General features: G+C 50.9%; 1 protein-coding gene across 1 annotated transcript in view; it reads left to right on the top strand.

The window, feature by feature from the left end:
- The first annotated feature begins 511 nt into the window (after positions 1-511).
- IQSEC3 (IQ motif and Sec7 domain ArfGEF 3) overlaps positions 512-27522 on the top strand; it is a 106231-nt gene continuing 79220 nt past the window's right edge. Inside the window, exon 1 of the mRNA XM_056117741.1 lies at positions 512-1178. Within this exon, the coding sequence (XP_055973716.1) occupies positions 652-1178 (527 nt within the window). The 5' untranslated portion in view covers positions 512-651. The remainder of the gene's footprint in view (positions 1179-27522) is intronic.

Here is a 27522-nt window from a genome sequence, read left to right as displayed (position 1 = left end):
CGAGACTCAAGTGTGCGGGAGGGGGGTGGGGGCCCTGATAGCCCGGAGGTCCCCGGGGTGAGCCAGGGAACTCCCCGCACAACGCTGCTAAGTAGAAAAGAAGCTGGAGCCTCGCCACAGAAGGTCTTAAAGATGCGTCCCGGCCCCTGGGCTGGCGGGACCTCGGGAAAAGGAACGCGTGGGCCTGCGGGGTCCCCGCGATCTCGAAAACACCGCGTCCTTGCGCCCTCGCCCTGCCTCCTCGGCCTCCCGCTCGCTCGCTCTCCTCTCCCCTGCCGTTCTTTGCCTCCGCCCGTCCCGCCGCACTTCCCAGGACCGCGGCGCGCGGGGTCTCTCCGGCTCCCCGAAGCCGGGGCCCTGCGGGAGGCCGGGACGACGCGGCAGCCCCGGGGTGGGAGGGCGGTGGGTGGGGCCTGGCGCCGCGGCCCCGCCCGCCGGTGCGCGCGCGCGCGCGCGCGCGCGCGTGTGTGTGTGTGTGCGCGCGTGTGCGTGTGTGTGTGTGTGGGGGGGGGGGTCGGCGTGGCCGTGACGCGGCGCCGGGCGGCCGGGAGCGACGCCCCGCGCTCCGCCGGGGCTGCTGGGCTCCCGCGCGCCCTCGCGCTCCGCGCCGCCCGCCCGGGCGCAGGCAGGGCGCAGGCGGCGGCGGGCGGCATGGAGAGCCTGCTGGAGAACCCGGTGCGCGCCGTGCTCTATCTCAAGGAGCTCACGGCCATCGTGCAGAACCAGCAGAGCCTCATCCACACCCAGCGCCAGCGCATCGACGAGCTGGAGCGGCGGCTGGACGAGCTCAGCGCCGAGAACCGCAGCCTGTGGGAGCAGCAGCAGCTGCTGCAAGCCCAGCCTCCGCCCGGGCTCGTGCCCCCGGCGCCCGCCCCGCGGCCCGCGACCCCCGAGCAGCTCCAGCACCACGGACAGCTCCCGGCCGCCGCGCCCCAGCCCGCGCCCGAGCCGCCGGCGCTCCAGCACCACGGACAGCTCGCGGCGCAGCCCCCGCCGGGCCCCAGCGGCCGGGCTCCGGCGCCCCAGTCGCCCCACCAGCACCCGGCGGCGCCCGGGCCCGCCGCGGAGAAGGAGAAGGAGCGTCCCCAGAGTTGTTGCGCTGCCGCTGCTGCGGGAACCCTCCTTCAGCACAAATCCCCCGCCGCCCTCGGCAAGGGCGTCCTGAGCAGGAGACCCGAGTGAGTGGGGAGCCGGGAGGGGGTCTGTCTCGGTAGGGGAAGAGGGGCCAAATGGGGTACTCGGAGGAGACCAGGGGATAGCGAGATGGGGCTTACCTGAAGCGAAGGGTGAGAAGATGCTCGGGGGTAGAAGTGTGTCAAGGAGATTTGGGGGGGCGATAGAAGGGTTTGGGGGGCTTGGGGGATGTTGGAGCAAAAGGAGTAGCCAGACTTGGGGGGAAAGGAAAAAGAAATTGGTTTTAAATGACTGGGGATTTGGGGAACTGTCAGGTTTTAAAGGGGACAAGAGTGGGAAGAAGTTGGGGTAAAGACCAAACTGAAGAAAAGAGGACGGTTGCATTTTTTTTTAAGTTAGGAAAAAATTGGGAGGGAGTTTGGGTCGTAAAAAAAGATTTGAACGGAGAACATATTTTTAAAAGACAGGCTTGTCAGGGTTGTGTTAGACGCTTTAAAAGGGTAAGGGTCCAGGAGAGAGGATTGGGGTCTCGGGAAATCCAAGAGGCTGAGGATAGGAGAAATAAGTAGAAATGGTCTAAGAAGGCTGGGCGGCTGGAAGGGGAGGAGGCGGATGGTGGGACAAAGCATTTCCCAGAGGAAGGAGGCGCCTCTTTAACTGATGCAGTGGGAGTCAAAGGTAGGAGTGGCTGCGCTGTGGGGAGCTTATGCTGCTCTGACCTGGGTGGGCACCTTTCTCTGAATCCCCACAGAACCAAAGGGGAATGCAAGGGTACAAAACCCTCCAGTCAACAGAGGGCTCAGTCACAGCATGAGGACTCGATCTGATTCCAGCATTTCCCTCTGACTCAAGGAGGATTTCTGTGCAGAGTAGCTGGCAACTGTGGAAAACGAACAATGACGGGAGAGACAGTTGGCAAACGGAGTTGGTATTTGGATGTGATTCCTGCTGAAATCTCTCTGTTATGGCTGGTGATGGAAATCCCTGCATATTTGGTATCAGCTGGAATCTCATATTGGGATTGGGAAATAGGCTCATTAGCCCTCAGAGACTGTTTCTGGGGACCTTTCCTCTCAAGATCCATGAGCGTGAAATATGGGAGAGAGCTGACAGGCATGGGAAGAGGAGAGTCTGGCCCCTGTGTTTGGAAGGCTGTGGCCATGTCCTTTCTCAGATGAGACAGGTGATGAGATCCACAGGGAAGAATAGCTCGGTGGAAATCGTCACCTACTCAGCACCTAAACCTGACAATTGGAATGCTAAAGAAGTTGGGGGTGGGGTAGGAGAATCCCATCTTGTCTCTGTGCTTTAGGTGTGGGGATACTTGGAGAGATTGAATTCATTCCTTTAAGAGCTTATTTCCTCTTCAAATTTGCAGGAGAGTAAGAGAAGTTGGGAGAGGACACATTAGCTCACCGGATAGGTTAGACCAAGCCATGAGATTGTAGGACTGGGGTGATCTGACTTGGCATACCTAAAGCCTTTGATTCGAATCTTAAGAAAAGAAAATTTTCTTTTGGTGTTTTGCAGGGGGGGGGGGGGGTGTCGGGGGGCAGGGGCACTGTAGCCAGGCCTGGAGTTAGCAGTTGGGCTACACTCCGCAGTGCTTAGGAAGCCACGTGGTGCTGGGGATCAAGCCAGCACCAGCCACCTCCCAGACTGAAAATGCAGTTTTTCTTCCCTCATTTCCTCACTGGCCCATTTGACCCTCTTTCCATTTCAGCTTGTCTCCCTGCTTAGCATAAAAAGCAGAAAGTCCATTTTTATCAGTGCCCAGGACTCAGTCAAGGGTAATATTCTTCCAGGATACTATGTGGGTTTCCCTCTAACTGGAGGAAAACAAGGCTTCCATTCCGTTCTCTAATAAGCAGCCATTGCCTCCTGACAATTGTGTTTCTTCACAATTCACTTCCCCCCATTTTTCTACTGCACCCTCACTTTTTTTAACATCCCTCCGGGGAACTGTATGAGTTGAGGAAATATAATTTTTCTTGACTAAGGATTTTGCTGTGATCTTCCCCCAAATCCCCCCCCCCCCCCCACACACACACAAATAGCTCAAATAGCTACAGATCTTCTGCTAGGTGCTCTTATTAGGAACCCAAGGATTTAAGAATCACCTGGATTCTTCTGTTGTTTCTGTTTGTATCTTTCCTTCTCCCTTGTCTTGCTTTTGCTTCCCAATAATGAAGCAGAACAAAAATTAAAAACCCATCAAAATGATGGAGAATGGAGGCTGGTGGAACTCCTTCCTGCTGGAAATAGAGCCAGACTCTAAGAGATTCACACTACCAATAGCTCTTTCCTTTCTTCAGATCCTCCAGGTTTACCTGCTTTGTTCCTAGAGACTTAGATAGACAAGCCTCACCTCCTCTGTCTAGATGTGAAATCATGAACATCTGGAATGGTTGAGAGCCTTTATGTGTCTTCTGTAACATCTAATTCTTCCTATTGCTTCACTAATTTCAACCTACGTTGTTCAGTCCAAAGGGGCTGGAGCGATAGCACAGCGGTAGGGCGTTTGCCTTGCACGCAGCCAACATGGCCGACCCAAGTTCGATTCCTCCGCCCCTCTCGGAGAGCCTGGCAAGCTACCTAGAGTATTCGATATGCCAGACACAGTAACAACAGTCTGCAATGGAGATGTTACTGGGCCCGCTCGAGCAAATCGATGATCAACGGGAGGGCCTTTACTTTTACTTTACTTACATGTTTGACCTCACTCTTCTCTTTACTGATGACTCCCATTTTGTATGTTTGTCCTCCTCTGCTCATGCTTCTCAACAATGCAGAGTTAGATGCTTCCAGAAAGAAAGAGAGAGATCTCCATGCATGGCTGAGACAAGAAGAGCAGAGCCTGTAGCCTGCTACCTGGGAAAAGCTTCTAAGTCTTTATCTTTTGGGGAGCTCCTTGTTGAATCACATTTGGCTATGACTAAAGTAGGAGAAAAATCTTTTGGGACCTTTGAATCATAGTTTTGTTTGGGGGGGCACACTTGGAAATGCACAGTAGTTACTCCTAGCTCTGTGCTTGTGGGTTGTTCCAATGGTGATTTGGGGACTAGGTGATGCCTAGGACTGCACCTGGGTCTCCTGCATGGAAATCATGAGCTCATCCCTTTGAGATATTCCTCGGGGTTCTTCATACTTTCGACTTAGCTCTAGTCTTGTTTCTTACTTGTCTTTCTCTGGCTTCATTAGAATGAGATTTTCATCCTGGGAGATTGTCAGTGATGGGGAGGTTGACCAGGAGCTAGGCACTGTATTAGAAGTATTATGTCTTTCCAATTTGTCTCGTGCCCAGAATCCCTTTTCCTACCGAAATCTAGAAGAGGCTGAGGTGCTGGGCAATCCATGCCTGGGAAATAATGGGTTCTTGAATTATCCAATCTGTATTATCATCTGATTTATATTAATATACACTCTGGCTTTTCTTCCTCTTTCCCCTGAGGGAGATACAGAGGTCAGATGAAGGAAGTGTTAAGTGAGTAAAGTGATGCCATGGAAAAAAGACACTGGAGGGGTTAAAATTCCTTCTCTGCAGGCTTCCTGGCTCTGCTAAGCTCCAGCCCCCACCGCTTTGCCTCTTAATGAAAGCTGCAATTAAAGCTTCCTCCTCTTTATTTTTTCAATCAAGGCTCACATCATCTACAGAATTGATTATCCCTTTCCTGGCTCAAACCGGAGCCTCAGACTGACCGAGCGAGGTCTCCGCTTTGCTGTTAGCACGTGACCACACCAAATCTGCTGGCTTTAGTGTGACCACGGCATCTCTGTTGGAACAAAACTTGTCTACCCAGCCAGCCATGCACTCAAAGCCTGTGGATCCCAGAGCACCACTGTGTCTGGAAGCCCCCTGGGGAGAGGATTAGTGGAGGCTGAGTAAGATTCCTGCAAAATCATTCAAGGTGGGCTCCCACAGCAGACCTGGACTCCCCATCCCAAAACGCCATGGCCTCTGAGTGGCTCAGCATTTTAGTTCTTCTCTCTACCTTCCCTCTTTGTTTTCCTTTCATACTCCTCTTAACTCCTATCCCTTGCTGCCCATTTTCGTTTCTGTTTCCTTCCTTTTCTCTCCCTCCAGCACTTTCTTTTTTTTTTTCTTTTTGGGTCACACCCGGCAATGCACAGGGGTCACTCCTGGCTCTGCACTCAGGAATTACTCCTGGCGGTGCTCAGGGGACCCTATGGGATGCTGGGAATTGAACTCCGGTTGGCTGCGGGCAAGGCAAACGCCCTACCGGCTGTGCTATCGCTCCAGCCCCTCCCTCAAGCACTTTCTTTCTCTTTCTCACTTTCTATCTTTGTTTGGTTTGTTTTATTCGCGGGGCCACACCTGGTGTTGCTCAGGATTTATGCGTGGCGGGCTCAGGGAGACCACATTGAATGCTAGGGAACGAGTCCAGGTCTGCCATGCACAAGGTAAACAACTTACATTGTATTATCTCTCTGATCCTTCTCTTTTTGCCTTCTGTCTTTTACTCCCACAAAAGTTACTAGGGAAGTCTCCTTATCTTCTCTCGTCCTTTACACTCAAGTGAATCTTGAATCTGCTGTTGAAATCCTTAGTTCCCTATTGATTAGAGCTGAGGGCTGGTTAGGGATCCCTGAAGGTTTAGTCTGAGTAGAGTGAGATGCTGACCGAAGCGAACGTCTTTGCTCTCTGCCTGGAGGTGGCAGCTCATGAGTGACCCATTCTGGAAGCTACAGAGCCTGAAGATCTGCCAGTGAGCTCCATGAGTCAAGTGTCCAGTCCATGCAAAACCATAGCACAGAATGCTCTGGAAAGAAACAAACAGTCCTTGTTCCACATTTGAGACACGGTAGAAGCAATGAAGCATGTGTAAGCAGACTGCCCTTCTCTAGACTCAACCTCTCTCAGAACAGCATGGGATAAAAAGGGTGAGCAGACATCATATTCTCCCAGAGGGAAGATTTTTTTGCTTAGAGTCAAGGGCTTATGTCAGGAGTAGTTAGAGCCAAGGACAGAAAGAGGAGAGAACTGGCAAAATCAGTCCACGATCAGTCCACGGAGATGTCTGCATTGCATGTCCGTGTGCGTGGTCCCACCTACAGTTCAGTCTCTTGTCCTTCGGCATCCCACTGAATGGCAGGCAAGGGTCTATATCTTTCCTGCCTGCTTCCGGGGGAAGTGCCGTGGTGGCTAATGCTCACTAAGCTGCCTCTCCTCTTTCCTCCCCTCATCCCCAGAACTGAGGGGACCCCAGCTGCTCTATTGGGAAAAGGAGCTCCCATGAGGCTGGAAGGGAGGGAGTATGTATCTTCTCACTTTCCTGGAAGCTGGCACAGAGTGGGAACTTAGAAAGATTTGCCACCTCCCACCTTTCCAAGGGCCCAGACTGCTGTTTCCCTCCTTTCATCCCTAAGGAGCACAATCCAAGAGAGACAAGTCGTCTCCGGCCTCTGGGAACCCCCGGTGGGTCCCTCCTTCTCACTTGGCTTCCTCTGCTTTGCTCTGCCTCTTTCTCTTGCTGCTTATTCCCAAGCTGTTCACAGACCCTGCCTGGGCCTCGAAGAAGCACCTGGTGTGGTTTCCTGCCGGCCTGAAACCAAGCCAGAGGAGCAGTTGTTGGTGCTGCTGACTCAGCAAGTATCTGTGCCTCCTGAGTTTCAGAGGTCACTTAGGGAAAAAAAGCAGCAGGTCAGGTCCCTGTGGAGGAGGAATGAATGGCACAGTGACATGAAAACAGGGGCAGGGGGAGTAGGGCAGCTAGCATGAATAGTTACAGCCGCAGTCTGGAGAGATATTTGGATCCTGAATTCGTGTCAGGACTTTCAAACCAACTGACCTTGCTGGAAAGCCCAGGCATTGTTTCACTGGGGCTCACATCTACGCTCCATGGCTTTGAAGCCAAGGCAACAGCAAACTGATATGGGGGTTTCTTAGTATGATGTTTCGAGGGCGCTGCCACTGTGTCTGGTGGGTCCCCCTGGGTGAGGCCGTCTGGCAGGAGCTTTGAGCATATTGCATGCGTCCCCACTCAGACTGCCACTGGGCTTCTCTCTCGACAGAGGAGAGGGGTGGCGTTCTCCATCTCAGACAGGCTAGAGGGGAAGGGGGGGGGGGGGCACAGGCTACCACGGGAAAAGCTTAAGAGCAGGGGACAAATGATATTTTTGCAACCTGGAAGGAACTTAACCAAACTATAACCTTGTGGCATTTTTAAAATTGAGATGAGCTTTGGAGTTAGGCATTCATTCCTGGGCAGGATTTTTTTTTTCCGGAGGGGGAGTGTTTGGGTCCCACCTGCTGGTGCTCAGGGCTTACTTCTTGCTCTTTACTCAGAAATCACTCCTTCTGGGCTTGGAGAACTAATGGGATGCCAGGGATCTAACCTGGGTCAGCCTTATGCAAAACAAGCCCCCTACCCACTATCCTATCTCTTCGGCCCCTGAATCCTTTTCTACTGCCTACTAGTTCTGCATACTTACAAAATTCATTATGTGATTTTTACCACCTCCTTTAGTTTATAAAATAAGGATAGATATCGTCCTAAAAAGGTTATTGTAACGTGCACAAATTAGATGGTATCATTTGCTTAGCACTGTTCTGGGCACATCATAAGCACTGAGATCCCTTCAAGTTTCAGATCAAGAAACCAAGAGTCACAGCACAAACCGCAGTAAGACCAGAGTCCGGTTCAGCTCCGCTGATTCCTCGGCTACCCCATTACCTCTGAACAATGTGGCGCCAAGCTATTCTGGCCATATGCATGTGGCACTTACCTTGAAATGCAGCCAGGCAGGATGACAAATCCGCATCCCTTTGAGAGCTGTAAGAAGGTTTCACAACTTCACCACTGGAAATTGCTTCCTTAAGCTGAACTTAAATCCTTTGGGTTGCATTTTAGGATTATTTTTGCACTTAGGACATTACAAAGGATCTGAGTTATCATCCCAAACTCCATGATGACAAGAATGATCTTCATGAAAAAGAGGTGCTCATTTAGAAATGACCCCCATCTAAAGGGGTGCAAGTGGCAGGGTGGGGGCAACAGCCCCATGCATATAAAGAGTGACCAAGAGCAAAAAGGGAGGGAGAGGGCATCAGAACCAGGAGAACCTCTTCTAATTTCCTGGAGGATTAAATATAATCCAGGAGGATTAAATACCGCCTCCCCCCCCATAGAAAACAGAAAGGCAGATCTGCTCTGCCGGGCTCTGAGGTCTGGGAACTGGAAACCGTAGCAGAAGGGAAGGAGAGGAGGGGAGATGTACGATGCGCTTGGGCACAGGGAGACTGTTTGGGGGAATGCGACTGGGAAAGAAAGGCTGCTGTCTCATCTGGCCCTAATAGAACGTGCTGCTGCTGGCAGGGGCAGGGGAAGGGATGTGGAGGGGGGAAGAGGAGAGGAGGGGAGAGAGAGATCTGGAGCAAGCAAGCAGGGGCCAGGCCATTTTGCTGTGGTTCTTTGTTTGGAATTGCCCATCAGGGAGCTTATATAACTCAGCAAGACCTGTGCATGGGCCATGTGCTGAGTGGTACCTTTCCTCCCAGCGGGCAGGCAGAAGGCAGTGGACAGAGGGCACTGCAGAACTGTCCAACTCGCTGCCCGCGCTCTGGACTGGTACCAGGCCACTTATCCCAGGCCAAAGCTACAGGGGCTGTATGCTTGGCCAGGCTCCCTTAGCCCCCGGGGAGTCAGGTCAATGTCAGTGCTGGATATGTTCTAGAAAGTCCTGTGGTCTAAACTTCTGATTTGGCAAATAAAAAAACTGGCCTGAGGGAGAAAGGACTGGTGCTTCCAGTCTTGTGAGAGGCAGAACCAGAGCTCAGACAGCGCTCTTGCCAACAGACAGCATGGAGCCAAAGACTGGTCAGGGAGTGCAGAGCCAAGCCAACGGCCAGATGCAGGGTTCAGGGGGCCCAGGGAGCCTCTTGTCCTTCCAGAGTGTCTCACCTAAACCAGCCATTCCATATTAGATATTCAATTGAGCACTTCAAGGTTATTCCCCTTGTTAAAATGCAAATACTTCCAGGGCCAAAGGAAAACAACACATTTATGTACAACAGCCCTTTATATTTCACATGAAAGTTTGAGCAGTTTCCAAGAACAGGTTCTGAGGGAGGATTCCATGACTAAGAGCCAGGGCAGGAGGCTCATGAGCACTTGAAGGGCTCCTGAAGGAGTGCGTTGGAAGCCTGAAGGACCTTTACCTCCACTGCGTTTTGCAGGGAATTAGCATCACCTTGTCTGGGATGCATAAGCAAAAGGGAGGGACCAGAGCACTCTCATATCAGGCTACCTTGGACAAGAAACTCTCTGTGTTGTGGAGAGGATCCCTTCCCCATGAGTCCCAGGGTAAACATCATCTGGCAGGAACTTAAAGAGCATCCTGATTCTGGGTAAACGCCACTGAGCCTTTCTAGATTTCTAAAATATGTGTTGGGATGACCAAAATTTACACAATTCTGCTGGGGTCTGCTACAGGGCAAGGGAGAGAAGGGTAGGAAGGAGTGACAGGCAGTAGAGGTTAGTATCCTATGAGACTGAGAAGGAGAGATGAACTCAACACACAGTAGTTATTCGATAAGTACTGGCTAAATAAAAACTTTTCAGAGGTAGGGCCTAAGCATGTTCATGGCTTGTTGATGAGGGGGGGAGAGGGGATTCTGTGTGTGTGTGTGTGTGTGTGTGTGTGTGTGTGTGTGTGTGGTGGGGGACTGTGGCAGTGAGGGGGAGAAGGGGACAAAGATCTCAGCTGGAGGAAGGCCCCAGTCTTAGAGGGATGGGCGAAGGTTCAACAGCATCTTTTGTTATTGTTGGCTGTCTGCTTTGAGCCACACCCTGCAGTGCTCAGGGCTTACTCCTGGCTCTGAGCTCAGGGATCATTCCTAGGAGGCTCAGGCAACCGGATAGGGTGCCGGGGCTGAACCTGGGTTGGCTGCATGCAAAGGCAAGTTCCCTAGCAACTATGAGCTGGATCAGAGATTCGGGTCTTAGAGCTGGTTGGGAGTTTGAGGGACGCAGAGAGACCTCCCCTTCCACGGTGTATGCGTCTCACCTGCCCATTCCTCAGCCTGGAAGCTGCGTTAAGAAGAAACCATGAGGAAGTCTTTGAGTGATTGTTTCCTCTCAGTGAAAACACACACACACACACACACACACACACACACACACACACACACACACACTCAGCCTTGGAAGCAGGTCACAGTAGATATGGACAATGGATCTATGAGGATGGCGAGAAAGGTCTGAACGGGGAATCACAACTCCGGGTGGAAAAAGACAGAGCTGGGTTGGATTCTGGGGACCAATTTCCAGACTCTAAGTCTTATATGTTCATTTCCAACTGGGCAGTGTGATCTGAGGAAAATGTGAACGTGGGGAAATGGAGGGGCCGTGGCAGAGGTGGCGAAGTCCACAGAGGAGCTTGCTCCTGCTATGGCCTGGGGTGGGAGGTGTTAGGTCGAGACCTGAGACCTGGGTCCTTCTTTACCCTCAGGCCCTGATGCGGTCACACTGCCAAGACCAGGGGCTCCTTTTCCTGCAGGACCTGTTTCCTTCCTCTGACTAGTCTCTGGGGCCTCCCCACTCTGGAACAGGAGACCCCAACCCTGTCCGAGGACCAGGCTGGGTCAAGCTGTGGCAGTGCCCCAGGTGCCACATGACCTCAAGGGCTTGGGGGCCGGGTGGGAGAAGGCAGCTCTTCCACCTCCAATGAGAAACGCACCCCCAGGCAGAGAGGTGAGCAGATTCTTCAAGTTCTTCCTTGATAAACGATTCCCGTCCACCAGGAGCTTCTCTCTCCACATCAATTCTAGACAAAGATGCCTTTAAAACAGCAACAGCATCAAAGAATCTCGAAAAGCAATTGGGAATCTCCTGCTTGAGGCTAATTGCAGGACTGCCCAGGCACGGTCTGGGCACTTCCAAACAGGCTCCTTGGAAGTCTTTGGTTCAAAATTCCCAAGAGCCCACGGGGGTGGGGGTTAGGTTAGAGCCCAGTAGAGTCACGGCAAGGCACAGCATGCAGTGACTGGGGGCCTCAAAGCCCCAGCCCCCCAGCCCCGCCCACGCTCTCAGACCCCAGGCGCAAGCCGGGGAGCAACGTCACCCCTTCTCTGGGCCAGGATTCCCCTCTGCTCCCTCGGGGCTTCCTTCCCGGCCCTCTCCTCGGTCTCTCCCGCTGCGTCCCATCGCAGCCCCTTCCCACTGCTGCTAGGAGGAGGCGGCAGCAGGGAGAACGCAGCTCAGCGGTGCAGACGCTGAGGAAGGGGAGGAGGTCGAGGGGGACCCCACTCACGCGCCCTTTCGGAAGAAGGAAAAACGGCGACCGAGGCGGTTGGGTTCCCGAAGGCCCGGCAGGTACCGCGGGACCCAGCGCGGCCCCTTCGTGCGTGAAGCGGCTCCCTCCGTCCGCGGCCCCGCCCGGGGAGCCCCGCCGCCGCGTTCCCGGGGGCTCCTCCGCGCGGGCCGGGGGCGGGATGCCGAGGAGCCGGCAGGGATCTCCCGGCCCCCGCAGCCCCCCGGGGCCCCGGGCGCTGAGTCACGGCCGCGCGCGCCGCGCCTCCCCCAGCCGGGCCCCCGGGTCCGACCCGCCGCGTCGGGGGCGCCCCTGCCCCGCGTCCCCGCCAGGGCCCGCCGGTGGGCGATCGCCCCCCACCCCCGCCCCCCTTGGGCCCTGGGGGATTGCAGGGATTGCAGGAGGCCCCGCTGCGACCGGCGCCCACCGCATCCTCCTCTCCCTTGCGGAGGCCCGCAGGCCCGGCTTAGCCTGCCCGCGCGTTCCTGTTCTTTTCGGAACCCCGCTGTTCTCGCCCAAGCCGGGATGACGCAATCCGACCAGTCAGTGCCCAGCTGGCGGCCGAGTTGCGCTCCTGGGGTGCGCTGAGGGCAGGCGGCGGACCTTGACGTTCTCATCTGTGAAATGGGGATGCCAAGAGGGCTGGTCTCGCAGGCTTGCGAACGCGAACAGAGCGCCAGCAAGCCAAGGGCCTGGCCGGGTAGCAAGGACTCAAGAGACAGGTAGTTGCTGTCTTTGGGAGGGAGGTGAGGACTACAGATCCTTCAGATCCTTCTAGCAAGAACTGGGGCAGAACAAGTGTTTCTTTTTTTTTTTTTTCTTTTTGGGTCACACCCGGCGATGCACAGGGGTTATTCCTGTCTCTGCACTCAGGAGTTACTCCTGGCCATGCTCAGGGGACCATTTGGGATACTGGGAATCAAACCCAGGTCGGCCGCGTGCAGGGCAAACGCCCTACTTGATGTGCTATCAGTCCAGCCCTGAACAAGTGCTTCTTGAAGGAATAATATTTCTCACCTCCCAGAAGACTTGTCTTTTCCCCTTTTGGAATAGGGTCCTTGAGCTGCACCCTCACACCCACCAATGCTCAGGGCTTACTCCTGGCTCTCACCCGGGATCACTCCTGGAGGGTCTCCACGGACTCTCTGGGATGCCAGGATGGATCCAGGATAAACTGCTTGCCAAGCTTCCCGCTGGGCTGTCTCTAGTTTCATGTATGAGTGATTGGAGGGTCCCCTGTGCTCTTCTGCACCTCACCTTTCCTCCCTGTTCGTTTCTCTCTGATTCCCTCATGCCTCAGGGTGTAGCTAGCTCCCTGCGGGCTGGGCTCTGGGAATCCCTCCTGTACTCTCTCCCCTCCCCACACCACCCCTTCTGAACCATCCCTAGGACCCTCTGGCTATTTCAGTTCTGGACAAAGTTGGGTCCATCCAAAGCCTGGACTCTCTGGACTCTGTGCTCAGGGATCAGTCCTGGCAGACTCCCGGGATTGAACCCAGGTCTGCTGCGTGCAAGGCCAGTGCCCTACTCACTGTCCTATTGTTTCCCAGCTGCTGACTTGCTTTTTAGCAGTCAGTCGTGTTCTTCTAATTTCATATCCGCTTTGCAAGGTGGGGAATAGACCGAAAGGGAATACAATGGCAAAGATGTCAGACTTTACAGCGCCAAGTGCCTCCCACGCATTTCCAACCCACTTTCCCTCGCTGCTACCCCCGCCCCCAGCTGCTGCTCTCCGCAGTGTCTGGGATACCCTTTCCGGGATCCTCTCGTACTTACATGTACATGTGATTGTAGGATACTCCGTGCTCTTCTGCACCTCCCTTTTTCTCCCTCGCTGTCTATTTTGGTGACTTTTCCATAGTCAAGAGAAAACACGCTGTCTCTTTCTTTTTAGTCGCTGCAAAGTATTCACTTCTGTCGCTGGGATCGTAGGTCCTTTTGTCTGCTGAGCGGTTGGAAGGTTAACACTGGGTGTTTGGTGTCTGTCTCATCATTTGGGGTGGGCTTTCTGAGGGAGGTAGATATTACGGAGGGGTTCCATTCAGCTTTGTTCTCCATCTGCTGGTTTCTACAGATATTTCTGCTAATATTGGTAAATTGCAATCAAACTAAGATTCCCAGAACATACTTGTCAGCCGCAAAATTCTCCCCCATTCTTCTGATTTGGCTCATTTTTGTTTTCTGACGCTCCCTGTGAACTGACAGGGTAATAAATAGGATCTTTAGTCAAAATGGGCTAATGGCAAGTCCTAAAACCTCACCTCCTATAATAACCTGCGAAATAAACTGAGATTCTCCAAACTCCTTTCCCTACTTCTCACCCCAGGCTCCGTAGACTCAGTAGACTTAGTCCTTGCTAAGAATGAACCGGTTTTTATTTCCATGGCCCACAAGTTCTTGTTCTTTGCTTTACAGCATATGTTCTGGCATCTGCATTCTCTCTTATAACAACTATTATCTATTTTGAGCCCATTTTGGTTCTAGGTATGAGGGCACACCAGTGAACAGCCCCCCGGCCCCATTCCTTCATGACAAAAAAAAAAGAGGTACGATCTATAATGAAAGGTCTGAGAGATAGTACAATCGGAAACGCACTTGCCTTGCATGCACCCAACTTGGATTTGATCCCTGGCACCCTAAATGTTCTCCCGAGCACTGCCAGGGGTGATCCCTGAACACAGAGTCAATAATAAGCCCTGACTACACCTGGGCGTGGCCCAAAGACATCAAACAAGCAGCTATAATGAAAACAAAGTAGATTTGATGGAACAGGCGCCTGGTGATAAAGGGATTTGCAGGTTTCAGAGTGTGCACAGGAGGTCTCACAGTGAAGGTGGAGGAGGGAGTGCTGGGCAGTAGGGGACACGAAGGGTTGGCTTCCCAGATCACGTCACAACCCTGCCAAGACCCAGCCCCAGCCTGCCAGGTTCATCAGGAAATCTGAAGCAGAGGGGGTGCAGGGAGAGTGGCCCGAGAGGGTCACATGTCCTGAGAGGAGAGTGCAGGACAGACTGTCTCAACATACAGTGAGGTTGCCCCATCCAGGTGCTTCACACGAAGTCCTGTCCCGACTCAGGTGGTGGGGTGTGATTCTGGCAGACCACGCTCCTCTTAGGTTTGACTTGCCACCAGCCCCTCTTATCTCCCCAGCAACAGGCACCAACTTCTCCACAAGAGACCCTTGCTGGCAGGGGGGTTAACAGGAAGGTGGGCAGCTGGGAGTTCCGGGGATTCTGATGTAACTCCCTACTCTTATTTTATTTATTTATTTATTTATTTTTGGGTCACACCCGGCAATGCACAGGGGTTTCTCCTGGCTTTGCACTCAGGAATTACTCCTGGTGGTGCTCGGGGGACCATCTGGGATGCCGGAAATCGAACCCGCGTTCGCCATGTGCAAGACAAACGCCTTCCCCGCTGTACTATGGCTCCAGCCCCATGCCCCCTACTCTTAAGAACAATTTGGAGGCTGGGATGACTCTGTGGTAGGTGGCACCTGCCCCGCCAGCAAGCATGAGACCAAGAATTTGATCCCTGGCATATCTCCGAGGACGGTGCTGGTGGCATTGCTGTCTGTGATTTCTGGCATCAGAACAAAGTGGGCCATCTCTGGTGCCCTGGTGTATGAACACAGCAGCCGCGAACAGGCAACACCCAGTCATCATCATGACAGAAATCCCTTCAGAATAGATCTGCCTACACGTACCCGTTTATCGACAAGCACATGCAAATATTCACATGAACACTGGAAATAATAAGGCTAGCTGGAGGCTGGTGGGAAAATGGAAATAGAATTTCTGCACTGAACCGGAGGCTGCAATGTAGAGGGAAGCTGAGCATCTTCTTCCTATGGAAGCCGGGACATTTTTATTTCTAGCCCTCAGGGATTGGAGTCATGTCTGTCTATTCATTTGATGAGTATTTATTTTGGATATTTTTTAAAAATTTTATTTTTAATTTATTTTTTTTTAATTGAGTCACCTCAAGATCCACAGTTACAAAGCTGTTAATGATCAGATTTCAGAACACTTTTAATCATGGTGAGTTATAGAGTTATAGGGTTATTGATTAAGTTTCAGGCATACAATGTTCCAACACCATGAGTGTCTGTTTTTCTTCTGCCCCTCAACTTGCCTCAAAAGCAGACACTTTGCCAGTGTTCTCTTCCCTAAATTACCCCTTTAACCCCCATCCCAGTGGCAAGCTTCCTACTGAAGACCGGTTCTCAAGATCTTCATTTCTATTGCCTTTTGGTCTTTGTTATCCCCTTCCAGAGTTTCCTTATATATGTCATGTGAGAGAGAGCGTTCTGTGTCCTGCTCCCTCTGACTAACTTCACTCAACATGATCCATCCATGTAGCAGCAATTGATGAATATTCCTTGAGCACCAACTCTAAGCCAGACTCTTCTAGGTGCTGGTGGTTCATAGAGCGCAAAGGGAGCTCACGTTCAAGGCAGGGTGATGCGAGGCCCAGGGAAAACTCAGCAGCAAAAAATCCACAGGCTCAGTCTCTGGCATCATCCTGCATGCTGAGTGCAATCCTGACAGTGCACCCAAAAGTGTAGGATCTCCAGGGTACCATAAGCAGGTGTGTGCCAAGCCTCCCACTGAAGTGTGTGATTCTTGGTGAGCACCACAACCAAATGAGCATCACCCCACCCCACCCCACTTATTGCAGCAGCAAGAACAAAGTGAAGGGGAAGACTTAAGTTAGATTTAGAAGGAGAAGGCAGATATCAATAATAATGGGGGGCGGGAGATATAGTATCCTGTTTTGACTTGCCTTCAACTTGGTCAATCCCAGTTCTATCCCTGGCACCACTTATGGTTCCCTCAGCACTGCCAGGAGTTATTCCTGAGCACAAAGGCAGGAATAAGCCCTGAGCACTGCAGGGTATGCCCCCCTCCCCCAAGCCCCTCAAAAGCAAAAATAAAATAAGAAAATGAGGGCATATAGTTCACATTAAACCCACTAAGGACTGGAACTTTGCATGTGGGACCACTAGATTAAATCTCCAGAACCACACAGTCCCACAAAATAGAAAAGAAAATGAGCACACATATATAAAAAACCATAAACACTCAAAGAAATAAGGAAATAGCTAGGAAGTGGCTAGTTGTGATGAAGATGACTTCACTCCAGATGTGGCATTTGAGCAAAGATATTTAAAAAAAGAAACTGGAGAAGACATGAGGGGGAAAGCATTAAAACACAAAGCCTGGTTTTATTTGAGGCTACCCAGAGGGTGACGTGTGAGGTCCCCTCCTTGCCTCAATGGAGTCAGCCCCCGGCAGCCGAAAGCCTTTAGAACTCAACCGCTGCCATGCTCATGGCCACTCTCCCCACGCTCGGATGAGTCTCCCCCATGAGTCAATCTATACCACCGATATACTAAGAGTAGCACATCATATTTAATGGGGTTTAAAGTAGAAGGCAACCAATCTTAGGGGGATATATATATATATATATATATATATATATATATATATATATATCTCAACCTTAAACAACATGTTACTATTCCTTCTAGAAGGGTTTAATGGCTCCTGGGTGAAATACAACAATCTTCACACACTTTCCTCTAAGAAACTTTTTCTGTCTCATTTTTAGCGGATTACTCATAGCAAGCAACAGAAAATAATTTCAGTTCTGCTTTGGGGGCAGGGTTTGGGGTTCAGGATGGAAGCATCTGAAATATGGTGATGGGAAGGTGTAATAGTAGTGGGATTAGTCTTCAAATATTAAATGTAATCAAATATTGTAAACAACTTTATAAAAATAAAATTAAATTAAAAAAAGAAAAAAAACCCACAATCTGTGTAAAGGTCCTGGGGCTGGGGTGGAGGATGTATGCCCAAAATAGATGTGAAGGTGACAATAAATTGGGGGTGACATCGTGCATGGGGTCGAAAGTGACTTGGAAGTCCCGAGGAGTGAAGGTAGATGAGACCTGCTACCGCAAAGGGTTTCAAAAGAGGAGACAGCAGAAGCACTCCGTGGAGAGACCTGGGGCCCAGCTCTTCACCCTTTCTTCCTCCAACAACCCTGTGCTCACTTCCACACTGTTCTGGGTGTGTCGGAGTCTGTCAGATCTCGTTTCACCCACCCAATCTGAGAGGAAGCTTACAGCATCTCTGAGGGGTTAAGGCCACCTGCACAAGGCCACACAGAGAAAGCTGCCTCTTCAAGATTCGCATGCCAGTAGAAGAGCAACTCTCCCATGTGGGGTGGGGTCCCATAGGTGTGCGAAGGGCCTCCCCTCGGCAGGGTGAGACCCAGACCGTGGTTCCATGTTCAGGGACACCAAAGCAGCAGGCACATGCCCATGAGACAGCTTTCTTGGGTTTTTTTTTTTTTACTTTTTGGGGCACATCTGGTGATGCTCAGGGGGGCCATATGGGGTGCCAGGGATTGAACTTGGTTTGGTCACGTGCAACACAAAGGTTCTCCCCGCTGTACTGTCTTCCAGCCCTGACGGCTGTTCTTGATGCAGTAGCTTTGAACTTGGCCCTTGGCCTGCTCACCCCTGTCATGCCTCACAGAGTTGGGCACTGGATGGAGACTTGTCTGGCCCCAGAGCCAGGAGGGTTCCTGGAATCAGGTGAGGGATCCATAGCCACAATCCCCTGTGTGTCTAGGGGTCCATATTGGTTGTATGTGAAAGTTTGTCTGTGCATATCTGCATATCCAAGGGGGAGTGTGTCATGCAGGTATGCCTACGTGCAGATGGGATGTGCATAGGTATGGGGAGTTAATATTCTATAGACGATTCTCGATGTCTGTGCATCTTGTCCTCACTGGTGCGCTGGGGCAGAGGGGCACCCCTGGTGCTGCTTGGCCAACAGAGGTGGCAGTTCAAGGATGCGATGGTGCTTGGGCTCTGCAGTGCAGGGGAGCACCAGGGCCCCTGCAGTGATGCACAGGGGCCTCCAGGACCACCCCAGAGGATCAACCCCCTGTCAGGCGCATGCCAGATAGGCACCCTTTCCCCCTACTAGCTCCCTGACTTCTATCTGTGCATTCTAATGAGCACTCTGAACGTGCCCATGAAGTGAGCTAAGTATGTGTGTGTGTGAGTGGATGTGCACCAAGGGTGTGGATGTGCATGAGGCATCGAATGCCCAAGCAGGCATATGTGAGCGCACTGACTAGAGTGGGTCGCCAGCAGTAGTGGGTATTTTGGGGGTGTACAGGTTGCAGGGGCACACAGCAGTGAGGGAGGGTTAGGGAACCAGCTGAGACGGCAGGATTGGGAGCTGACTGGGTGAGGCTTGGGGCTCATTCCAAGAGTCTGACTACTGTGGAAAGTGACCCAGGCTCTTTGACTCGTGGCCCAGCAGTGCCCTTGTCTGCAGATGTTGTGTGGGGTCCAGGGAGGTGGTGAGGGTAGGGGCCAGAAGCAGCATGAGTGAGAAAGGGTGTGGGGTTCGAGGTTCAGCTCTGCGCTTTCAGCAGGTTTTCAGACCTCTTCGCCTTACTTTCCTCATGAGGCAAATGACATTCATATTAATGTGAATTACTGCCATAATTATAATTTTGTTATTGTTACTCCTCCTACGATCTGCTGGGCACTCACACATTTTCTGGAAATCAGAAACCCTGTGCAACACCCAGGCAAGTTATTGATCGGGTCTGGCCTTCCTGGAGTAGCGTGGCCTGGCCCCGTTTGTCTAAGGGTGGATGCGTCACAGTGTGGGCGAGCTGCTGGCCAAGGTAGGACACGGCTTCTGAGGCAGACTTGGGCTTCGTGGCCTTGATCTGTCCTCTCACGCCAGCCTGCCGTGGCAGCCAGGCTCCCGTCTGCCAGGTAATAAAGAGATCTCGGGTGTGGGAAGCTGGCAGAAGGCAGCCAAGAGCCGGGCCCTGTAATTCATGCCGAGCCGCCCTGGCCTGGCGCTGAGAGCCTTCCTGGCTCCCTCTGAAGGCAGCTGGACTTGAAACATGTAGGCTGCAAGTTTGGCGACGGAACGATGCTGGACTGGCTGATAGTACCAGCCTGTAGACAGGAAGGAGAGTGGGCAGTGTAGAGCTGGGGCTGGCTAGGGTCCGGGGAACACAAATCACAGACTCTGGTGTGTAAACTCACACAAAGGGGACACGGCACACAGCGGCGGTGGCTCTATCTCTCCCGCCGCCCGCATTCGGTAGTCTCACCCTTCTCCCACCCGGGGAGGTCGATGGCGATGGTCAGGCGGAGGAAGGAAACGAGGGCCAGGCTGGTTGGTATTAGTAGCAGTTTATTTCATTCCTCTCTCCATCTACACCAGTCTCTCTTGTCTGTCTCTGCTCCTCTTCTTCCTTCCCCATGCTACTTCATTCTCCTTCTCCGTTCCCCTTCATCCTCCTTCCTCTGGGGTCTGGGTTCTCATCCCTCTTCTTCTTCCTTCTTCACTCTTCTCTGAATCTCCAGCCCACTCCTACAGTCTAGTTAAATCCCAAAGCATGAGGGGTTGGGGGAACAATTACACATAGGTGCGGTCACAATCAATAGGGGTAGAAATCAATAGGGGTAGAAGTCTTAGCCTCAGGGAAAGGTGCTCCTAAGACAGATCCTTTCTCAGCAGGAGGATCTACCCTAGAGCGGAATCCCAAGGGTGTGTCTCTCCTCTCCTTGTCGACAAGCATATAAGCATATATAATATAAATCATTTTGTATGGATACAGTAGGAAATATCTTAAACTTATAGAATTGCTCTCCTAGGGCCATCTCGATCTCAGACTACAGTGCTCAGGCCAGATAGTCTTTCCCATCCCTAGCAGGATCCTAGTCTCATTGTTACCTTTGGATCATGACAGCATTTGTCTATGATCAAACTCGTGGCACCTTGGCCTGGCCCATTTCGCTGCCAGGGTAGCTCACCACTTGCCCTGGGTCCATTGAGTCCCTTGTCCGGACTCTGCTTTTGGGGTGTTAGGAACTAAGGGCAACTGAGGCTTAAGTCGAGAAAGCAGATGCCCAGGAGTGAATAACATTCAAAGCCAATCAAATCCTAAGTTACAAAGCATAATGTTAATGGTCTTCCTGTATCTATACAAAAAGGATATTACTTTAAGGTAAAATGTTCATAAGGCATAAGGAGAGGAGAAAGGCAATATTTCACTCATACATACAAAATCCAGGACCAGCCACCACCATGCTGAGACCACTCTCCGCACACATGAAGGTACTGGCAGAGGGACAAAGTCACACGGGTTCCGGGGCCGAGATCTCCAAGCCTACCCGGATTTGGGCCGAGCATCCTCCACCCAGATCCTCCAAATTCCAGTAGACGGGGGTCACACCCACCAACTGGCCCCCTGGCACCGTGTAATCCCATCAGCGGCCAAGACTCAGAGACTATAAAAAACAGATCTCGGAATGCGGCCGCGTGACATTTTATTATGACATCTTATTATCTCATTCCTACTTTGGACAAACTGGCAGGCTACCGAATGTAGCCTGCCCACACGGCAGAGTCTGGCAAACTCCCCGTGGCGTACCCAATATGCCAAATACCAGTAACAATGATGGGTCTCATTCTCCTAAAGAGCCTTGAATATAATCTCAGGGCTAGGATGAAGGAGACGTTACTGGGGCCTGCTCGAGGCAATCGATGACTAACAGGATTTTTGTGATTGTGATTGTGATATAAAATCATAGATTTCTGGGAAACTGATTTTTACAAATTAACAGTCTGATTAAGGGGAAAGCTGATTAACTGGGTGGGAAGGAGAGCATAGGGAAGACTGTTTACAGATAAACACAATGGAAGTGGAAGTGCCTCCGGAGCACTGTGATGGGTGTAACCAGATTAATGGGTGTAACCAGATAAACCTAAGCTTCTTGTGGAAGAAGAACAAAGCAATGTTACCCTACACTCTGGCCCCTGTCAGGGTGAAGCTGTCCGCAGTCTGCCAGGTGGGGCCAAACAGGAGTCTCAGTTTTTTTCGAAATGAGCAATACAGTGAGTGAGTGCTGGGAAAGGTGGCCGGCTGCCTTGCAGGAGGGAAGTATGGCTGAAGAGTGTCTCTGTGCTGAGGACTCGGGTTCCCGTTTCCACGGGCACGTGCACTTTTAGGTGCTCATTTCTCTCCAGTATCCCTCCGCCTGTGGGAGGCCTAGTCCTTCCCTGACTTGACCCCTGGCATCTGCCATGTGTCAGGCAGCCTGTGTCTCGTGGAGACAAATAGGTAGCAACAACACCTTGGCCCTGCCTTGGCGATACAGCATGAAAGAAACGGCTCTTGCAGTCTGCTGGGGTCACAGACATGTGCTATAGGCCTGGCATGAGTGTGGACAGTCTGTGCGGAGGCAGAGGCAGAGGCAGAGGCAGAGGCAAACAGGGTCGGGGGCAGGCCTGGAGGGCTTCAAAGGGGAAGTGTCTGATGTTGCTTCTGGAGGCCATCCCTGGTGGTGCTCAGGGCCTACTCCTGACTCTGCATTCTTGGGGGCCCAGGTGACGGCAGGGCCCGAACCAGGCCTTCTGCAGACAAAGCATTGAGCTTTCTTTCCAGTCCAAGGGGAAGTAATTTTGGAAACAGATTGGAGGACCCTAGGATTTCTGGCTGAGACTTAATTAACTTCAGTCTGTTTCTCGTGGTCAAGTCCAGCTGTGGCACTGGGGGCGGGGGTGGGGGTGGGGTGCTGTGTTCTCTGCAGCCCCCACAGTATGTTGGGAGTCCTTTCTGGATGCAAGTCCAGGACTGAGGGAGAGCGATAGATCGTCCTGCCTGTGCGCTGTCCTGCACACTCCCCTGATTAGCCCCATCGCCAGCCTTTGAGGTGGAGCCACTCGGTCCCGTCTTATGGGCGAGGAAACAGGCTCAGGCAGGTCGGGCTGTTCATTAGTAACCCTGGGCTTCCTGTGGGCTTCCCATGCCCGTGTGCATGCGTGGCTCCGACCCAGACATGTGTTCGTTTCTGCTAAGCAGTCTTCTCTGCCTGGGGCACATTCCCAGGAAGACTGAAAGCTGAAAGGTTTGTTTTGTTTTGTTTTTGTTTTAATCATGGCTCTGTGCTCAGGGATCACTCCTGGAGGTGCTCAGGGGATCAGATGGGGTGAATCACACCTGGGTCTACCACGTGCAAGGCAAGCACCCCACCCACTGTACTGTAGCTCCAGCCCCCCATTTAGGATATCTTCAACGACTAGAAATCCACCCAAACTTTAACAACTGAGCTTTAAAAGGTATCTGTCACCAGAGGAGGTTGGCAAGGGTTAGGTATGGGCGAGAACCTGGGAACATGGGTGGAGGGAAGTTAACACTGGTGGTAGGATTGCTGCTGCAATAGTTCATGTTTAAAACTCAACTATGAATAACTTTCAAAATCACATGCTTTATTTAAAAAGTGTTAATTGAAAACATACCAAAAAATTTTGGTAAAAATAATTATGTAAAAATATCTACATAAAATACTTAGATAGCATAATTATTAGCATTAAATAAAAAAGAGGCACATAACGATTCAAAGTAGAAAAATTAATTTGAGGTATGTATTTTTAATATATGGATCCTTTTAAGCCTATGATATTTTGTGAAATCAGTGAAAAACCAAAACATCTGGGCACCAGAAAGCAATTTTACAAATACTGAATTTTTTTTCAAATACTGAATGCTTTTAATTGGAGACAAGAGTCTAAGAAATATATTTGCTTGCAAATTTCAATAAAAGTACACTTATTCTCATAATTAAAAAAAAAAAGACAAGAAGTGCCGCATGTTGGTAATGATGTGGGGAAGGGAACCCTGTGCCCTGTTGGGAGGAACGTAAACTGGCCCAGTCACTATCCGTTATGGAACACAGTTTGGTGGGGCCTCAAAAAACAAGTAGACAACTATCACATCACCCGGCAATGATGACATTTCTGGGTGTCTACCCTAGGGAAATGAGCATATAACCTCAAAACAGAGCTTTATACTCTTGCTTATTACAGTTTTTTAAAAAATCAATCCTTTTGATCTACCATTGTTTTTTTTATAATACTATAAAATTCAATAACCTTTCAGAAATATTCCTTCACCCTCCATCAAGGTTTGGTCACACTAGTCATAAAAGTGTGACATGCTATTTTTTCACCCTCACTATTTTGGGCTGGAGCGATAGCACAGCGGGTAGGGTGTTGGGCAGTTTGCCTTGCATGCGGCCAACTTGACCAACCCGGGTTCAATTCCTCCGCCCCTCTCAGAGAGCCCGGCAAGCTACTGAGACTATCTCTCCCACAGGGCAAAGCCTGGCAAGCTCCCTGTGACATATTCGATATGCAAAACACAGTAACAACAAGTCTTACAATGGAGACCTTATTGGGTCTGCTGGACCAAATCGATGAACAACGGGAGGACAGTGACAGTAACAGTGACACTATTTTGTCATACTATTTATAATAGTCAAAATAATGGAAAACAACACAGGTGTCCATAATTAGTTGAATGGATAAAGATACTGTGGCAGATGAGGCCGGAGCCATATATACAGTGGGCAGGGCATTTTCCTTGCATGCGACAGACCTGGATTCAACCCTCAGCATTCCATATGGTCCTCCAAGCACATGGTATCGGACCGAACATGGGACCAGCCACAAAGCGCCTACCCACCATTCTATCACTCCAGCCGTCCCAAGCACTGCCAGGAGTAATTTCTGAGTGTAGAGCCAGGAGTAACCCATGAGCATTGCCAGATGTGACTCCAAGAGCAAAAATAAATCAAAAGCAAAACCAAAAAATGAACAAAAAGGAAATATGGCAGAAACATACCACATCCATGGAATATTATTCATTCACGAGAAAGAGGGGAAAATGTGTCACAAGGATGAAACTTGAGGACATTATACTAAGTGAACTAAACCAGGGAGAGTAGAATAAATCTTGCATGTGGTCACTTATAGGAGAAATCTTAAAAAAGAAAACTCGGCTCAGAAACAGAAAATTGATTGCCAGGGTCGGAGGAGTGTCTGAGGATGGAGATTAGTGAAAGGGCACAAGCTTTCAGGTACAGGATGAACAAGGTCTAAGAATCTCTGTCAGACATAGTGACTGTCAGAGATAATGGTGTTGTAGACTTGGAAACCAGGTTTGTTCTTCAAGCCTGTGTTCTCCCTTGAACACCCAATCTTGTCTCTGTGTCTCTATGTCTCTGTGACTCTATGTCTCTTTGCTTGCTTGCACTTTCAAGTTTGTGTTTTCTCTCTAACATGCATTTCCTCTTTCTAACCCTTCACATATTTCTAAATAAGTTTGATTCAATAAAAGCTATCATGCTTCACTAATTATATATATATACTTATATATGCATAATTGAAAAATCTGTCTAAGCTGTCTGTCCTCTGTCCAACAAACGTAGAGCTGATAATCAGTGGCACTCCCTGTGCATGAACAGGGGACAGAGAATCAAGACGTTGACACACAGTGACACATGGGGGCTGATGGGGTGGAACTTAGTATCTCTCTGGGAAGTTCAGCACTCAGTCTGGGCATGGAATGATACCTACTTACGCTATTCTGATGTGGGCTGGGCACTGAACTCCTGGAGTCCATATTCTCGTTGAATCCTCTCCAACTGTCCAGTGAGGTACTACTATTACAACGACTGCTTGAAAGATTCAGAGAGATGCTGAGAGTGGTTTTCCAAACAGTCAGGCAAGGCTGCTCTGGGTATTTGAATCATCCAGGTTCTATTTTTTATCTATATTTTTCTTTTTAAAAGTTTTGGTTTGGGCTGGAGAGATAGCACAGCGGGTAGGGTGTTTGCCTTGCACGCAGCCAACCTGGGTTCGATTCCCAGCATCCCATATGGTCCCCTGAGCACCGCTAGGAGTAACTCCTGAGTGCAGAGCCAGGAGTAACCCCTGTGCATCGCCAGGTGTGACCCAAAAAGCAAAAAAAAGAAAAAAAAAAGTTTTGGTTTTAGGCCGTGCTCAGGGTTCTTCTGGCTATGCACTCAGGAGTTAATCCTGGGGACCGTATGGGATGCCAGGAATCAAACCCAGGTGGGCTGTATGCAAGGCGACGCCCTACCTGCTGAACTACTGCTCTGGGCCCTGAATCAGCTTAGCTCTAGGCAGAGGTCTTTGCCCGGTGCCTGCTACTTCCGTGAAATGAAACCCTGTTTTCAGAAGGGATGGTGGTCTGTGAGATGGACAGGGAGGTAGGAGAGTTTGGGCTGGGAAGTTGTGAACAGGAGGTGATCATGGTTTTCACAATTGGATACAAAGAGCTTTTGTGCCGGTTGCCTCTCAGGATATTCAGGCACCAGTGAGACCATGGATTTCACTGAGAAGGAAAAAAGCTCAGAGAGCTCAGTGATTGGCTCAAAACTACTGAACTGGGTCCAGAGTGAAAGAACAGCGAGCAGGGCACTTGCCTTGCATGTGGTCCACCTGGGTTTGATCTCCAGCATCCCATATTGTCGCCCCAAGCCCGCGAGGAGTGATCCTTAAGCGCAGAACCAAGAGTAACCCCTGGGCACCACTGGGTGTGTGTGTCCTGCAGGGCCATGGCCCTAATTTTAGTTTAGTTTTGTTATTTTGGCCATGCACTCAGGTATAATTCACTGAGCTCAACACCATGCTAGAGACTTGAACAGAATCCTGGAAGAGCCGGTTTTCCAGCACATCCCAGTGCAGGCTGTTGGGTGTCACTGTGGCCACCAAGTCATCGGACATGGTGACTTGGTATTGCAAATGGCCCTGGAGCAGTGCCCAGTGAGAACCACAGTCCAGCAGACACACACCCAGTGGTGCTCAGGGGTTACTCCTGGTAACCAAAAAATAAACTACCTTGCTGGGGTCTAAGAGATACTATAGGGGCTAAGGAGCTTGCCTGGCATGTGGTCAGTCTTGGTTCAGTTCCTAGCAAAGTTCCCAGCATCATCCTCTCCACTGCCTATGTTCCATCAGCAAGATAGTGATCCCTGAGCACAGGGTCAGGAGTAAGTCCTAAGCATTGCCAGTGTGACCCCTCTCCAAACCCAAACCCAAACCAAACCCAAATACTGCACTGTACTGCACTGTCTTCCCATTGTTCATCGTTTTGCTCGAGCAGGCCCAGTAACGTCTCCACTGTGAGACTTGTTGTTACTGTGTTTGGCATATCGAATACGTCACGGGGAGCTTGCCAGGCTTTGCCGTGTGGGCGAGATACTCTCGGAAGCTTGCTGGGCTCTCCGAGAGGGGTGGAGGAATTGAACCCAGGTCGGTCTGGTTGGCAGCGTGTAAGGCAAATGTCCTACCCGCTGTGCTATCTCTCCAGCCCAAACAAACAAACAAACAAACAAACAAAAAAGCCCCAAATCACCCAGCTAGACATCTTCCTAAAATTTGCACCCAGGCCTCCTGCTGGTCGCTGTTCCCCACAGCTTCTTCTGGAGCTGTGAAATAATGGTGCAAGAGGCCAGGCAGACGTGGGTTCAAGTCCTTGCTCAGCCTCTGCCCCACAGTGTGACTTGGATCATGTCACTCAATTCTCTACCCATCTGTAGAATAGGGATAAGGTTCTTGACCTCTGCATTATTATTGTTTATTATTAATACGAGTGTTATTATTTATTTTCTCATGATTGGCTGGAATGATAGCACAGCAGTAGGGTGTTTGCCTTGCACGCAGCTGGCCCGGCCAAGCCAGGTTTGATTCCTCCGCCCCTCTTGGAGAGCCTGGCAAGCTATCTAGAGTATCTTGCCCACATGGCAAAGCCTGGCAAGCTATCCGTGATGTATTCAATATGCCAAACACAGTAACAACAAGTCTCACGATGGAGACGTTACTGGGCCCGCTGGAACAAATTGATGAACAATGGAGGACAGTGACAGTGACAGTGATTGGTTGTCAGATTACTGGCAGCCAATATGTGCTCAATAAACAAATGGACAAACAAGCCTTTCTAGAGTGTTGGCTGTCTCCTGAGCTCCACAGGAGAGCCCTGAGACAGGAGGGGTGGCTTTCTGTTAGAGAAGGGAGCTTTGATGTGTCTTTAAGGAAGGTAGGAAGGAATTGGGGCCCATTGTTTGCAAGAAAACTTGCAACCACCTACATGTAAGTTCCAAGCACTTTATTTTTCCTGGCCCCAATCTCAAAAGTGTGAATAATGGTAGTAATAGTCCCCACCTCTCAGGGGAATTGGTGTGGAATGCTTTTGGCTGGG

The sequence above is a fragment of the Sorex fumeus genome, unplaced genomic scaffold, assembly GCF_029834395.1.
Source record: "Sorex fumeus unplaced genomic scaffold, SorFum_2.1 ptg000036l, whole genome shotgun sequence".
NCBI lineage: Eukaryota > Metazoa > Chordata > Mammalia > Eulipotyphla > Soricidae > Sorex > Sorex fumeus.
The sequence above is the reverse complement of the archived record's forward strand: the minus strand, read 5'-3'. Positions and strand labels throughout refer to the sequence as shown.